At 30.8% G+C, this 17,078-nt stretch overlaps 1 protein-coding gene across 5 annotated transcripts in view; it reads right to left on the bottom strand.

Annotated features, from left to right (window-relative positions):
* The window catches only part of LOC117176035 (inositol 1,4,5-trisphosphate receptor), a 149,557-nt gene that overhangs the window by 42,735 nt on the left and 89,744 nt on the right, over positions 1-17,078 (bottom strand). For 4 of the 5 annotated variants that reach the window (XM_033366011.1, XM_033366013.1, XM_033366012.1 and 1 more), the window contains 3 exons: positions 14,724-14,981; positions 5,233-5,353; positions 4,977-5,119 (listed from right to left, as the gene is read on the bottom strand). In XM_033366011.1, the coding sequence (XP_033221902.1) occupies positions 4,977-5,119; positions 5,233-5,353; positions 14,724-14,981 (522 nt within the window). Of the gene's footprint in view, positions 1-4,976; positions 5,120-5,232; positions 5,354-7,656; positions 7,735-14,723; positions 14,982-17,078 lie in introns of all 5 variants that reach the window. The other variant, XM_033366010.1, reaches the window with a different exon arrangement.

Genomic DNA, 17,078 nt, shown 5'->3' with positions numbered 1-17,078 from the left:
GCATTAATTCCTACTTTTACAGTCGACGTATTAATTCCAACTTTTACAGTTGATGTATCAATTCCGACTTTCACAGTCGATGTATCAACTCCGACTTTTACAGTAGACGCAGTCGATTAATTAGTCCCGACTTTATAGACGATGTCCAAATGCCGACTTATATAGTCGATGTTTTTTCTGACCACGTTTTTACGCACGATCGATGTAATTTTTCCCGTTTCTCAGTAGTCGAAATATTTATTTTTTACAACCACATTACACAGAACTGTTATAAGCAGGGGAGAAATATCCAGACACGAACCCTGAAGATGGCCCTCCTAAGCAGCTATTGACCAAAGAAATTTTGGAAATAATTGGAGTGAGCCCGGCTGATGTAACACTGAAAGAAACAGTCTTTCGTGCAAACATTGTGGACAGATGGGGTCTCTTGTTAGCTGCGGGACTCAAAAAAGAAGAGATAGGGAACCAAGCACTGAAGTACTCGCTAAAAGGTCCACTACCTTTGGAAGCTCCGTTATTAAATCCAGAAGTGGAGAGCTGCCTCCAAGAAAACGAGAAAAAGCGGGACAAGGGTTTCGCTGAAACGCAAAATAAAATCGGCTTGGCGATGGTTGCTGTCGGCCAAGCAATAAACTCTCGCATGGAAGAAAACGTGGAAGTGGACAAGCTCAAGTTACTGGGTACGTTTTGGAGCGCAGGAAAAGTATTGGCAGATCTTCATCAAAAACAATCTTATACACGTAAAGCGTTGATCAAGCCAACTATATCATCAAGCGTGAGGCACATCCTGGAGAAGACCAAAACAGACGTTCTGCTCTATGGTGAGAACCTTAGCGAGAAGCTTAAAGAGGGCAAGATCATCCAGAAGACTGGAGAGGAGTTGCGTGTGAAGTCTAAGCCAAAACCAAACAACAGCAAACTTAGGAATTTAAACTGGAAAAGCCCGCCTGCGCGACATTCTCCGAAGGCGGGCTACAGGACTAAGAGTCAGCAGAACTCGAAAAAATCAAAGAGGAGTTCATCGAATTCGTACGACAGTTCCTCGAGGACCAGAGGTCGCCGACACCCTCACAACAGTCGCAGATACTAGAGGTAAGCATTGTAGCGGAAAGGCTGCATTTTTTCGAAGAAAAATGGCGCAAAATCACGCATGACAAATTCGTACTTAATTGTGTTGCTGGTTATAAAATTATCACTAATACAATAGTGGAACAGTTTCGGGAACCTCTGGAGCCACAGCGCAAACAAATTGAGATTGATGAGTATAAACTGGCTATTCAACAGCTCATCAAAAAAGGATCGATTTTTGAGTGCACACCATGCACTGGTCAGTTTCTGTCCACTTATTTTCTTAGGTCTAAGAAAGACGGCTCGAAAAGGTTCATCATAAATTTAAAGGCGTTGAAGAAATATATGAACCAACCAAATTTTAAATTAAAAGATATCAGGACGGACACAAAACTGGTAACTCCGGGAGCATTCATGACCGATATGGATCTGCAGGACGCATTTTTTTTAGTTCCGGTCCACGAAGACAGCAGAAAATACCTGCGTTTTTCGTTTCAAGGCTCGACTTACGAGTTTACCTGCTTACCTTTCGGTTTTTGCTAGAGTCCCTTCATTTTCACCAAGGTTATGAAACCGGTCATCCATACACTACGAAACGAAGGTTGGCTTTCTTGTATATACCTTGATGATATACTTTGTGTGAGAGAAACTTACGGTGAATGCTTGTTTAACGTTCAGGAAACCGTGTCATTTCTTGAAAGTCTTGGTTTCATCATAAACTATAACAAAAGCCATCTTTCACCGAGATCGCGTTGCGAATATTTAGGCTTTATAGTAGACTCAGAAACCTACTCGTAAGAACCTACCACGGCAAAGAAAGACAATCTAGTCCCTCTTATAAAAACTTTCAAAACTAAATGTCGGTGCCCTATTCGCGAATTCGCTCGCCTGATCGGATCATTAGACGCGGTTTCGTCAGGGGTCGAATACGGCTCGGTACACATGAAAAGGTTTAAATATGCAAAAAATGCAACATTAATACTTAATGACAACAATTTCGACAAGCATATGTATATAAGCAAAACCCTGACGGAAGATTTTTATTTGTGGATAAAGGTCTTGCCTTCAGCAAATAGGAAGATAAGGACAAATGTTTTTGAAAAAGAAATTTTCTCAGGATGCGTATTCCAAAGGTCACACGGCAACAGGCCTGTGGAATAAGGAAGAATGTCAAAATCATAGAAATTATTTAGAACTATTGGCAGCTATCTTTGCACTAAAAATCTTTGCCTTCGACGTGAGAAACTGCGAAATATTGTTGAGGATGGTCAAATCAACAGCAATCTCTTATGTGAACAAGATGGGCGGTACACATGTTAGGGGACTCAACGAGGGTGCTCGAGAAATCTGGGAGTGGTGTGCTAAACGGGGCATTTTGCTATATGCTTCGTATATTTCATTAAAAAAATGAAGAGGCCGATAAAAAATTAAGGATTGTGAACGTCGACACGGAATGGAAATTAAATAACCAAACATTTACAAAAATCATTAAAAAGTTTTGAAAGCCAGAGATAGATCTATTTTCTTCAAGAAATAATAACAAGTGCGATTTGTACTGCGCTTGGCACAGGGATCCCGGAACTGACCTCATTGATGCGTTCACAAAGGATTGGAACCACTGGTTTTTCTACGCTTTTCCACCTTTTTCATTAATATTTAAAACTTTGAAGAAAATTGCCACGGACAAAGCAGAAGGGTTAGTAGTTGGGCCTTTCTGGCCCGCTCAGCCCTGGTACCCTCTTTTTCTGTCGATGCTGATCGAAAAACCGATGATAATAAAACCAGCAACTAACTTATTAACATTTAATTTCAGAACTCACCCTCTGAGGTGATGCTTTCACCACTCGCACCATCTGCAATGAAGCAGTACGGATCTGCTTTGAAACCTTGGTGGAATCTTTGCAATAGGCTGAATTTGGACCCCTTTCAGGGGAGTGAAATTTCAGTACTGAGATTCCTCACCGAAAAAAACAAAGAGGGCGCAGCCTACGGCTCTCTGAGTTCAATGATATCGGGTATAGCATTAATTCAAGGACGAGGGATCGAGGGCAACGCCAACCTTAAAAGATTTTTCAAAGGGATATACCGCCTAAATCCACCAAAACCAAAATATACGAAAATTTGGAACACAGGCAGTCTTACAAGAAATGGGATAATTTTTTCCCCTTGAAATCCTCAACCTGAATCAACTCACCCAAAAACTGATCATGCTCCTGGTTTTGTCGACTGCGCAAAGGGCGCAAACCCTGGGTGTCATTAAACTACCAAATATCGAAGAGACCAACGAGGGTTTCGAAATAAAAATTGCGGATCTCATTGAAACCTCAAAAGTAGGCAGATGTCAACCGCTACTTACACTCCCTTTCTTTCGAGAATCTGCGGAGTGGTGCCCGGATCTCACACTAAGGAGATACATACAGGTAACAAGCAGTATCAGGAACAAGACCACCAACCTGCTAATCACAACAAAAAAGCCCCACACTGCAATGACTGCTCAAACGATAAGCAGATGGCTTAAGCTGACCCTACAAGAAGCTGGTTTAGGAAACTTCTCAGGATACAGCACCAGGCACGCTGCAGCGTCAGCAGCCTTCAAAGAAGGACTAAACATCAACATTTTAAAGATCGCAGCAGGATGGTCGGATAAACCTCGACAAAAGTGTTGGGGAGCGTTATTAGGCAAAAAAAGTGTTGGGCGAAATGAACCGCCGAAATAGGATTAATTGTTTCTGTTTTTTCAGACCAAAAAAAAAAAAAAAAAAAAAAATTTTTTTTAACTCTGAACATCTACGTACGTAATCATCGAAGAACGAGGCTGAGTATAATTGAACGATCAAACGAACTTACCTAAGTGAAGTTCGATCGCAATTATAAGATCGCCTCGTTCGAGATGATTACCTCCCACCCTTACAATATTGAAGAAACCCAACCTTAAACAACAAATTTTTTAATTCCATATCAAATCTAAACGTTATGAGGCTAGGAACACGAAACATGAGAGAGAGAGGAAACTAGAGGTATTCTCTCTCTGTTATAATTCTGAAAGTTGTGGCGCATCGCGAAGCGAAGAGGTACTACGTGCGTAATCATCTCGAACGAGGCGATCGTATAATTGCGATCGAACTTCACTTAGGTGAATTCGTTTGATCTTTCAATCAATTCGATTCTCAAACTTAAGTTGGCGAAAAAGTCTCACAGAAAAAAAATTGCAAAATGTTCCTCATACTGGGAAATAATGGAATTCAATATAATAAATTATGATTTAATTAGAGTAAACTGAGATAATTTGAAAAATCTGCGATAGTAGATAAAGTAAAACTCACTTTTCTACATTGAACAAAATTATTAACATGATGAAATTTTAGGTTTTTCTGCGATCAGAAGAACCGGTCTTTTCCCGGGAATCTGAAAATCCTGTAAAATCATTACATATCTTCCGAAATTCTAGGAAATCATTTCTCTAAAATATTTCAAAACCTTCGAAATTCCTTCAAATTATTGAAATAAATTTAAAATTCCTTGGAATCTTTGAAGATTCCCTAAAATATTTTTAAAAAATTTTAATCCTACGAAATACCTCACTTTTTGTGAATAAATTCTTTAAAATTTCCTAAAATCTTTAAAATTAACAGCTCCTAAAGTCTGTTTGAAGCCATAGAAGTTTTAAAACTACCCTAAAATCTGTCAAATTCCTTCAAATTTACTGAAATCTATTAAAAATTTCTCGGAATCTATAAAAATACACCATAAATAGGTATATTAACTCACGAGTTAATTTACTGAAATAAAAGTGAGATTATTAAAGGTTACATTATGGGCTGCACATAGGGTACTTTAGGGATTTTAACTGAATATAGGTTACAATAGGGGGTACAGGAACCGGCCTGTGAGGCCTGTAAAACAATTACCTGACTATGAGTGCGCTCGACTTTTGGTTGCTTCGCAGCCTGAAGCCATTTGTTAGTTTGTCTGCTGAGCATCGCAGCTTTGTTGAACATGGAAGCCACTTGACTTTCCAGATCCGTTGGAATTGCGATCCCTCTCGTTTTGGCTGACAAATAAAAATGAAAAACGCATTCATTCAAATTCGAATTTATCATCAAAATATTAAATTAATAGTTAAATAAAACTCATTATAGAATTCAAGAATTATGATCTACTAACCGACATCAGAGAGTGTTCTTATGCAATTTTCTAGATTGAAGCGCTGTCCCGCACTGAGCCACGTACATTGAGAAACTTTAAACGCAGCATGCAATAATTGGACGAATATTGGCTGCCGGGTCTGTGTAGCAAAAAATTATTATAGACTAACATCGAATCAATAAAATCAATTTAGTTAGAATAGAACCAATTTTTATTTTGTCCTTGGAAAGAGTGAAATATATGTTATATTAAAGGAGGGAAAGTTAATGTATGGGAATTTGTTTTCTCAGGGCTTCACTATAATTTAGTTAATTTAATTTAAATTGGACGATTGAGCGATTGGGACTTTCTATTTGGAAAATTACTTTAAAAATGGGTACATTTTAGATGCTGACAATTTTTTAGAAATTTCTACTTAGGCGAACAGAGTAAATCCTGATTATTCCTTTTTTATTTGCATTCATTAATTTAAAAAATAATAATTTTATGAAAAATTGTCCTCTTTTATTAATTGGTTAAAGCCCTTTCAGGGTGGCCACACAAACATAAAAAATTCGAGGCTATTTCCTATTTTTTCTGGTCAAAAATTACATTTTTCACGGTTGACTGTTAAGCGGTTACAATAATTATTATTTAATACCAATTGTTAAATTACATCAAGTTTGAAAATAATTAAACATTTTAGAACTTCAAGGTGAAATATATCATGTAAATTATTGTAAAAGTAATTTCACACTTTACAACCCAAAATGCTCTCAAGATAGACGAAATAGGATGATATTTGAAGAAAATTTTATTTTCAAACCAGAAAGATTAATTTTCAAACAAAAAAAGGATTTTCAAATTAACAGTTGCATTTCGAACCAAATAGTTAAACTTTCAAGCAAAAGAGAAGACTTTTTTTGAGGAAAGTGGAATTTTTAAACGAATAGTGAATTTTCAACGTAGGAAGATAAACATTCAGTCAAATGATCGAATTTTCCATTTTCAACCAAATAATTGAATATTCGATCAAGAAGGATAATTTTTTAACAAAGTAATAAAAATTTTCACCAAATATTAACATTTTTAAGAAAATAGTTATATTATCATAAACGTAATTTTTAATTGAAAAAAATTAACTTTTAACATAAAAGATGAATTCTGAACAAAAAAATTTCGACTTTTTTACGAAAAAATGAATTTAAATCCAAACGGACGAATTTTCAACAAAACAGTTGAATTTTTTATCAAAAAGATAACTTTTTAATCAAAAAAGATGATTTTTCTGTACAAAGACACATTTTCGACAAACTAGTTGAATTCTCGACAAAAAAAGACGACTTTTTAAGAAAACAATTAAATTTTTAACAAAATAATTAAATTTACAATCAAATAATAGAATTTTTAACCAGGAAAAGAGACAAATCTTGAACCAGAAAATGTGCCTTTTAACCAAATGACGAATTTAAAATCTAAAAGGACGAATGTTCAACAAAACAGTTGAATTTCCAACCAATAAAAGATGACTTTTCAACAAAATAATTACATTTTTCACCAAAGAGTGAAATTTTTAATCGAAAGGGATAAATTATGAAACCAAAATATAATAGTAGACTCTTCAAATAAAAACAATTAACTTTTAACCACAAAAGAAGAATTTTCTGTCAAAAGATAAATTTTTAATCCAAAAGAATGAATTTTCCATCCAAAAAGATAAATGTTTAACATAAAATATGAATTTTGAACTACAAAATCTGTCTTTTCTAAAAAATAGACCAATTTTCAAACTAGTCATAAACTTTTTAACCAGATAAGAGAATTTTTAACCAAAAGATGTCTTCCGGATTAAAAATATGATAAACGTTTTAATAAAAAAAATTCACTTTTAGTCATAAAAAATGAATTTTCCACCAGAGTAGAACTTTTAACCAAAATAGAGGAAATCTGAACAAAAAATATAATAGTAGACTTTTAAAATAAAAGGAATTAATTTACATAAAAAAAACGAATTTTCTATAAACAGTTACAAACGTTTAACAAAGCAGTTAAAGTTTCAACCAAAAAAGATGCCTTTTTTAAGAAAATAATTGAATTTTTAACAAATAAATTAGATTTTTAACCAAATTGTAGATTTTTTAACCAAACGAGATGCATTCTGGATTAAAAATTTCGCAATGCACAATCCCAAACATATTATTTCAAACAGCGAAACGATATTTATTGCAAAAGTAAAAATAAATCTGTAAAATTCTCGGTTCTCAAGAAAAGTCCAGGCTTTTTCTTTATGCATAAAATTCCTGATTTTTTCCGGTCAATGGCCACCCTGACCCTTTAGCGTATTGAATGGAATTTTTATGAATAGACGAAATTTTGGTGAAAAGTGATTAGATGATTTTTTATTCAATATTTCGTAAGATTCATGCAGCATGCAAAGAAGCGTACTGCGACCTTAGCACTTACACTATCTTCGCAATCATTATTACTGATGCGGTCACACTCCTTTAGACTCCAGTACAGCCTGGCTTCGTGCAGGTGTTTCTATTAGTATAACCCATCACCCAATAGACCAGGCCAGAAAGAAGGCCAGTTGACACATGCCGAAAATACAGAACATGCCGCTTGTGCAATTAGCAATAACCAAGCATAAAAGTAATTTATATTTTGCTTTAGTTAATTAAAAACAAAATTTATGAAATTTAAATTAGATTAAAATCCAAATTAAAAATCCTATTTAACATCCAATAATGAAATTGATGCAAACTCCTGTTAAAAAAAAAACAAGAATCCAACGACCAAATTTGGACCACAACGAACAAAAAAAATCCTTTTGTAATCTGAAAAAAATAATAATGGTTTTCGGACAAAAATTTTAGTAATGCATATTTTATTTATTTTTTTTTAATTTCAATTTTGAATGTTATTTTATTGTAATTTGATGATAATAAACATAAAAAAGACGAAAGAAAAAAATAAGGAAGGGGATGTGGTTGGCTGCCTTCTCATTTTTCTTTCCTCTTTTTTATTTTTGTCCGAAAATTATTATTATTTTTTTCAGATTACAATTAGATTTTTTTCGTTGTGGTACAAATGTTGTCATTGGATTCTTATTTTTATTTAACAGGAGTTTGCATCAAATTAAAAACAAATCATATTAAGATAAAAGATTGTCCATAAACTACGTTACCAATTTTGATTAATTTTTGCCCCTCCCGGTCCAACATTATCAGAATAGACCTTCCCCATTTCTCTAAAGTAACGAAACCGTTAACTATATATGAATTTCAAGTTTATTCTGCATTTTTGGGGGTTTTTCTAATGAGTTGTTCTATAGTGAGTACAATTTTTCCAGTAAAAAATATAAGTTTTTAACCAAAAATGGAATAATTGCACTTTCAATTAAGAAAAAAAAATTTTTCAACAAAAAAAGCCAATCTTCAATTGATTGAATTCAACTAAAAAACATTAATTTTTAACAAAATAATTGAATCCTCAACTAAAATGATTATTTTTCAAAAGAAAAGAAAAACATGAACTTTCGACAAAAAATTAGTTCATTTTTCAAATAATCAGTTTAATTTTTCACCAAAAAGTTGAATTTTGCACCAAAATAGTTCAACTTTTAACGAAATGGTGAAATTTTCAAGGATAAACAAAAAAAGATTTCAACCACAAATGTAGTAGTTATATTTTCAGTTTAAAACATTAATTTTTAACAAACAAACAAATTATTTTCTACCAGTTAAATTGAACCAAAAAAGATGAATTTTTAACAAAATAGTTGAATTCACAGCCAATCAGATTTATTTTCAAAAAAGAAGATTAATTTTCTACCGAAAAAGACGAATTTTCAACAAAATACATCAATTTTATACAATTTTAATTTTTCAATTAAAAAAGTTAATCATACACAAAAAAAATAATTTTCTTCCAGTTAGACTGAATTAAAAAAGATGAATTTTTAACGAAATAATTGTATGCAGAGCCAAGAAGATGAATTTTCAAAAAATAAGATTAGTTTTATACTCAAAAATATATTTTTTAAAAAGGTGAATGGAGAGGAATATGGGAAGAGTGTGAAGTCTGAAATATGAAAGTAATATTTAAACTTACTTTGTTACAATTGAACTGTAACGCTACAGAGACATCTTTCGTACATTATTTTAAAGTAGTTTTAGGCGTGAACCCCCACCCCTCTCAAATTGGTAACGTAGTTTATTAACGATTTCTAAAAAAAAAAAACAGAAAACGATAACAGGGTTGCCATTTAGGGTGGTAGCGAGGGATTAACCACTCTTGTAAGCTGATGTACACTCTGCTATTATAACCCCCTTGTAATTTTGTGTTATCCCTTATATCTGTTTCGTTAAATTATTATTCCATTTGTTCGAATATTTTCCTTTGATCCTTCTTCAATGCGTGATTATCATTTTAATTGAGTAGATACGTGAATTTTAAATAATGTCTTTTTTAAATACTGCATAAGATTCTAAAAATATCCTTCATTGCTGAGCAAACAACTATTTTAAAAATAAACTTTGGGACCATAATACATCTAATCATACTTTCGGTTTTACAGCCAATCAGCAATGCCTCATTTTTCCGCAAAAAGTTCAAAAAGTATACTTTTTAGACATTAAAAAAAAAATTTACGTATTTAAGAAAAAAAACTTTTCTTTAGTAATTACAGGTAATGAGCCTCAGTTTTTAATTATATTTAAATTTCACAAAGAAAAAGACTATTTAAAAATATGCAACCAACATTTTTTACTTTCCCGAAATGAAAATAAAAATTTAAAGTGAAATATTTGTTCAATAGAATATGTATAGAATGGAAGATAGTTGTGCCCTAAAAACAGATTTCTGAAAAAATAGTTTGTCTATGGTTTTAAGAATCAAAATAATATTACTAATGATGCAATTTCAAATAAAAAACATTATTTTGAATATTTTTTTGTTTAATAATTAGGAAAAATATTTATTTTAACCATATATTTTACAATTCAATTTTTTCTTACTGTCACTGCTTGCCAATTTTTGGAAACTAGTTGAATTATCATCACTGATGTTTTTTGAGGGGAAATGATTACTATAAATCTATTTCCAATTTTGAAAGAAAATTTTTCTATGAATGTTTTCCTGAAAAAATAAGTCACGATTGATTAAAAATCAACCATTTTACAAAAATTAGTAACAAGCGGCGGCAAGAATAATTCAATTACAAAAAATATTGTTAAAATAATTATTTTTCGCGAATCTTAAATTTTAGAATATAAAATTATGTTTTTTGTTTCATAATACATGACTAGTATTATTGATAGTTTTAATTTTAAAAATCATAGACAATTTTATTTACGACCGAATATACTTTTGTAATCTGATGTAATCTTGTATTCTAATGTATACAAAAAATCGAAGTGTTTAACCCCTCAGATCGTTCATATTACGTAGTGTAAACCATTTTTTACAAAATTTTGAGTGCCCTTGTCTTCGTGACGTTACACGAGGAGAAGATACCTTTCAGTTTTTTTACCAATCGGATAATATTTACAGGTCTTCCAGGAAATATGTATTTTATATGGGGAAAATTGATCAAAGCAGAAAACAACAATCAAATTTTATTTAAATCTAACACCCACATAGGAAGTAATAGCTTTCGACAGACTAAAAAAGTGGCAATATATACAATTATTGTCAGAGTTTTTGAAAAAATGAGATATTATTTCATTTCCCCCCAAAAATTACTTAAAACTTGGTTAAAGACCTTTTTTAATAACTTTAAAAAGTGGCCGCTAATATAATTTCGAAAAATATTATTGTAATTTTTAACAATTCTATCAGTAGGAATAAATCATTGATGGAATCAAGTATATAAACGAAAGATAAATTTGTGAAATAATATACACACCATTCAAACAAATAAAAAATAGTAGCTTGTAAAATTCTTGAAAAAAAAGCCACATTGATTGTTCAGTGTGATACAGATGATAATAAAAAACAAATTAGTTATTAACTTTTTTTATCACACCATAAATATGATATAGATTATTATTTCTATAAAAAAGGTGACTGTCATAGTTATTGCTTTGACCAATTTTTTTCAAGATATTTTGATAAGTAATAAATTGATAGTGGTAAAGTATTACAAGGTAATTAAAAAATTAGACTCACGGTGAAAGGAGATATTAATTTTTGGTTTTTCTCTTTCATTATGAAATACGAAAATTGTCAATAGTTCGAGGTTACTTGGAGAGGTTAATGAACCTCATTTTTGCAATAAAAACTTACGTACATAATAATATTTGGTAAATATATTTTTAATACATATATATTAAAATTATAACATTTAAAATAGGTAAGTTTTTCAATAACAATGAATCTTTACTCCAAATTCAAAAAAAATGTTCATTTATTTTCATTAATGTTCTTATTAATGACAAAATTTGGTTAAAAATTTATAATTTTACGAAATTTTGTGTTGTACACATGACTATTTACTATTTAATAATAAAAGCTCTTTAATCAAATTCAAGTAATTTTTTCGAAAATGCCAAATATTCCATTTTTCGAAAATTCTGATCGACACCATTTTGAATTATCGCATAATTTAGAATTTTTCATATTGCTACTTTTTTTAGGCTGTCAACAGCTAATACTTTATAGGTAGGCGTTAGACTTTATTGAAATTTCAGAAAGTTATCTCAATCTGAAGCTTTTGTTAAATTTTTCCTATATAAAATAGGGGAAACTTATCTACAGTGGATAATCATTAATTAAAAATACATATATATGTAAAATAATGAATTTAATTTAAGTAATTGTTAAAACACTATACGTGTTCATAAATTAAAATTAGAATTAATTATTTTTCTTATATTTGTACTCTAAATTAATGATTATCCACTGTCAGCTAGGTTTCCCCTACATGGGAAATATTATATTAATATTATATTGTAATATAATATATATATTATAATATTATATTATATAAATATTAATATTATCCGATTAGGCAAAAATTGTAAGTCATCTTGTTCCCATGTAACCGCACGAAACTAGGGTATGGGGGTGCAACTTTTGAAATATTTGAAAATAAGGACCACCCTATTTCCACTGGCCACTCAAATCTAAGAAAATATTGCCCGTTTTTCTCAGTTTTCAAAACTTGAGTAAAATTGACTAAAATTTCCCATTGAAAGCCTGTCAAGATTAAATTTTTTTACGTAAACGCATTCAAAATTAGAGGTTATTTTAAATATAATAGTTAATAATAGTTTAAATTCCAAGCCTTCAAAATTGAAAGAAACTTATGTTAATGGCATGAAATAAAAAAAATCAGTAATAATCATTTGAAATCGAAAAATTGTTATCTAAATTTTCATTAAACAATTTTAAACTCAATTCGTTCAGATTTAAATAATATTCAACTCTAAATGCTTAGTTTTGCATTGCAGCAAATTGGAAAACATTTGTCATTTTTTTAATTTATATAATTTAATATTCCGGGGCGTTGAAATTATGAAAAGTTTATATTGAAAAAAGACCTTACGATTGAAGGATTTTTTTCAGTGAAAATAAAATTTGACAAATTGAAAATAAAGCAAAAGTAACATTTTATTGTTTTAAATTAAAGTTAAAACTTATATATTTTCAAATGAGATGCCTTCAAACGTTCAACATTGAAAAATTCAAACCTTCAGAAATGAAAAAAATTAAAAAACGCATTCATCACTTATTAGTAAATTCAATACTGAAATAATAACATTGAACTATTTTCATTTCGAGTTTTTAATTTGTATATGCTTTTTTTCTGAAATATACCTTCCTTAAAGTATAGTTTGGAATAATTTAATCTTGTTCACTTCATGTGCCGCCGAGATTCAAATATTGCTCAAATTTCAAGCGGTTAATTTCGAAAAAGTTCCCATTAAATATTGTTCTACTTGGAAAAATTTATTTTTTATTATAGTTTAATTTTAAACGTCCAAAATTAAATTATTTTGAATTCTTTCAATGGGAGATCGCTTAATTTTAAACCTTCCAATTAAGATGGTCAATTCTTGAAATCTTCATTTTTTTAAATTCTAAGACTCAAATTTGATAACTGAAACTGTTAAAATATTTACTCTTCTAACAAATATGCACAAAGTAGAAATCAAAGTTTAAAATATCAAGAAAACTGAAGAAATCGTTCTCGATCGAGTGGTTACCCTGACTAAGCAACTCAACATACAAATGATACATTTAAAGCAGTTTTTAAGTAACTTTAATAAAACCAAAATGAATTCATAGTTTTTTAATTATTTTAATAGTTAGTAAAACTTAAATAACAATTAAAATCATAATTAAAATTAACAAAAAGATAATAAAAATGAAGAAACGAGAAATTTTCGTGAGAAAGCCAAACGAGCATTACAAATGCGTGACAATTATACCTTAATCCAATCCTAATAATTTTATATTCTGCTTATCTAACTTTCAAAGAGATAAATTCATATTATTTTGAAATTTTTTTAAATACTAAATTTATAAAATGATTTGCTGAACTAAAATTATTCAATAATGCTAGTATAGTTCAATTTCTAAATCTAGCTCATCTAGTTTCAATTGCCATACAAATAAATCAACTTCTTTATTATAACCATTTGTCTTATAGCCATTTATCTAAACTATTCCTCAAACCTAATTTAATATTGTGTTCTCTGATAAAAAATTATGTACCTCGAGTTTGTAGCACTTCAATTGAAAAGCAGAATGAAAAACAGATCCAATTTTAAGAGTTGGAAGAGGTGGCTCAAAATTCTGGTAAAATAGTTTTCTGTGTGCAAAGACCACTTATTCAGTTGCATTCCCATAATTTGAAAACAGAAAGAAAATACACCGATTTTTCAGTTATCATACAAATTCTGAAATTATTATTGATAATTATTTTTGGTTGATAAAAAACTCTCACTTTACTCTTTTTCTTAAAATAAAACAAATGGGGGATTGCAGCTCCAGCTGAAAAAAGGGTGCTTTCACTCGGGAAACTATTTTACCGGTATTTTTTATCATTCGTTCCAACACCTTAAAAGTACAGCACATCTTAAACACAAATTATAAAGTTATATTTTTCCTGTTATTGGCAGTATTAAACCATTCATTCCGAGCAACAATAACCAAAAACGTGACTTAACAAATCCACTGTTATTAAGAAATGGTGTTATTTTAATGCCCCTAAGAATGAAATGGTGCAAAACACAGTGGATATCTCCAATACATTTTTTAGCTTTCCAAGCTCAGCAGTTATATGCCGCACATTCAGAAAAATAATTTGCAATTAAAATTTTCGTAAGCCATAATCAAAAAGAAGATACTATGGCACACATAAATTATGTAGTCATTTATTAAAACATTGCACTGTAATGAAATGAAAATGTATGCTTGAGAAGTTTTAATTTTTAAGATATTTAATTCAGATAACCAGAGAAATAAATTCAAATAAACTTTAAATTTAATTTCTCCCAAAGTTGTAACTATGAAAATATTACCTGAACTGTTGTGCTCTGATCCGAAAAAGGACTTCCAAAAAAAGTGGTGATGATATTCATTAAACAATTCGTTACGTAATTTTCTAAAGCTGTATCTGCGTGTTTTCGATCATGAGTTGCATTTGCTATCAAACCCATGTCGACAATGAAAGATTTTTCGAAGAGGGACCACATGTGGTTTGAAGTATAAATTTCCTTCATCTCAACTTCTGTGTCGATGTAGCAGTGGTTCAGAAAATTGATATAAGCTTCCTTTACCTGAAATTTCATTCTTGCTCAATCTTACATTCTAGAAATGGGAAATCTAGGCTTCGGACTCAATTTAGAGGTAAATAATAGTGTAAATCGTGTCAAGTTTAAAAAAAAAATATCCTCAAAATAAGGTCATAAAATTGTTCAAGTATTAAGAATGAACTTCAATCTTTATTTAAAGTGTTATCATTTAATCTGTAAATGATGAAAATTCCTATTTATTTCAACTTTTTTACATTCTCATCATTTATGATTGAGAAAGTATTAGAATTGTCGGAAATTTGACATCACAATTTTTCAACGGATCTCCACGTTTCAAGACCACCTGAATCCGAAAATAAGGTTTTTACGATGGCGTCTGTCTGTCTGTCCGTCCGGCCGTCCGTAAACACGATAACTCTCGAAAAAACGAACGGATCAAATCCATCTTTGGCACAGTTTTTTAAGGTCCTAAAAGAAATGACGAGTTAGTTAACCAGCCATTTTTTATGAAAATTCAAAAAGTGAGCGCATTTTGAAAAATTTTGAGACCACTTTTTTCTGAATTCGAAAATTCTATGTACGGATATTTATAATATTAAAAAGAGCAAACAATTTATCCTTATGACTTTTTTCGATAAAATGAAAATTCTCAGAGATATCAACCGAAAATCAAAATTTGAAGCCAAAAAACGCACGATATGAAAAAAAGTCAAAAAAAAGAAAAACATTTATTTTTAAAAGCCCTACGAAAAAAGATTAATTAACAAAACCTGTTATCCTAAAAAAGATCTACAATTTCGTTAAGGATCACTTCTTGATAGGACGCGTACTTTTTGTTTTATTCGTGAAAAATAACATTGAAAAAAAATAATAAAAAAAATGTGAGGAAAAACGACGAAAGTTATGAGAAAAGAAAAAGATTTAACAAAACCTGTTTACAAATATCGGTCGGAAATCGAGCGCGCAGCGCGAGTGTCACGATGAGAATGTGTACCTCAAGGCCTACAGAGCTTTGAGAAACTTAATCTTTGACAATACTTGATTATGTATAAAATTCAGAACATGAAGACGCATATAAATACTGCCATCTAAAAGAGATCTTTTTGATAAAGTTTTTTTCAAGCATTCCCAATGCAAAGAATAAATATCCGAGCGCGAAGCGCGAGGTGTAATTATGTCCGAGCGCGAAGCGCGGGGTAACCCATTATCGAGCGCGAAGCGCGAGATTCAACCGTCGCGCGCCATAGGCGCACTCAAACTTGCAAGCGAAGCGAGCCGCGCGGCTTTTTCGATAAAAAAATACCAGACTTGTAGCACTTACAAAATTAAAAAAAAAAATAAACATGAAAAAAGCCAAGAACAGAAAAACGTTACTTTGTAAGCCTCTGCAAGACTATCATAACAACTTCTGAAAGCGAAGCGAGCCGCGCGTGTAACGGGCGAGTAGAATGTTCCCGCGAAGCGGGCAGATTTTTTTATTTATAAATATTATTTGGTTTAAAATTCAACAATTTGGTTAAGTCATACTTCTAGGTTGAAAACTCAACTGTTTTGTTAAAAATTCGTCTTTCTGGCTTCAAATTTATATTTTCATTGACAAATTTTTGACTTTCTTGACTAACACATTTTTTTTTTAATTCAAAACTCAAATATTTTGTACAACATTCTCCGTTTTGGATTGAAAATTTATCACGTTCGGTAAAAATTGAATCGTTTTTGGTTACAAATGCAACTGTCTGGTTACAAATTACCCGTTACGGTAAAAGTTTATATTTTGTTGGAAATTCACATTTTGGAATGAAAAATTAAACTGTTTTGTAGAAAATACATGTTTTTTAGCAGAAAATCTACTTTTTTAGTTAAAAATGTCACTTTTTCGTTGAAAATCGTAGTTGTTGGTTATATCCAACTGTTTTTTATTTTTTATTAATATAAGGTTTTCTTGAAATATCAACTACCACATTTTTCGATGAAAATTATTTTTTTTAAGATTCATAATTTAAGGTGATAATTTGTTTTTGCCGTTGTTTAAAATATTTTTTAAACAAAATAACTTAGTGTTGAAATTCACATTTTTTGGTGGAAAATTCGTACTTTTGTCACGAAAATTCAACAATTTGG

This window comes from Belonocnema kinseyi, chromosome 7 (assembly GCF_010883055.1).
Source record: "Belonocnema kinseyi isolate 2016_QV_RU_SX_M_011 chromosome 7, B_treatae_v1, whole genome shotgun sequence".
Classification (NCBI taxonomy): domain Eukaryota; kingdom Metazoa; phylum Arthropoda; class Insecta; order Hymenoptera; family Cynipidae; genus Belonocnema; species Belonocnema kinseyi.
Note: the sequence above shows the minus strand (reverse complement) of the source record. Positions and strands in the feature narration are given on the sequence as shown.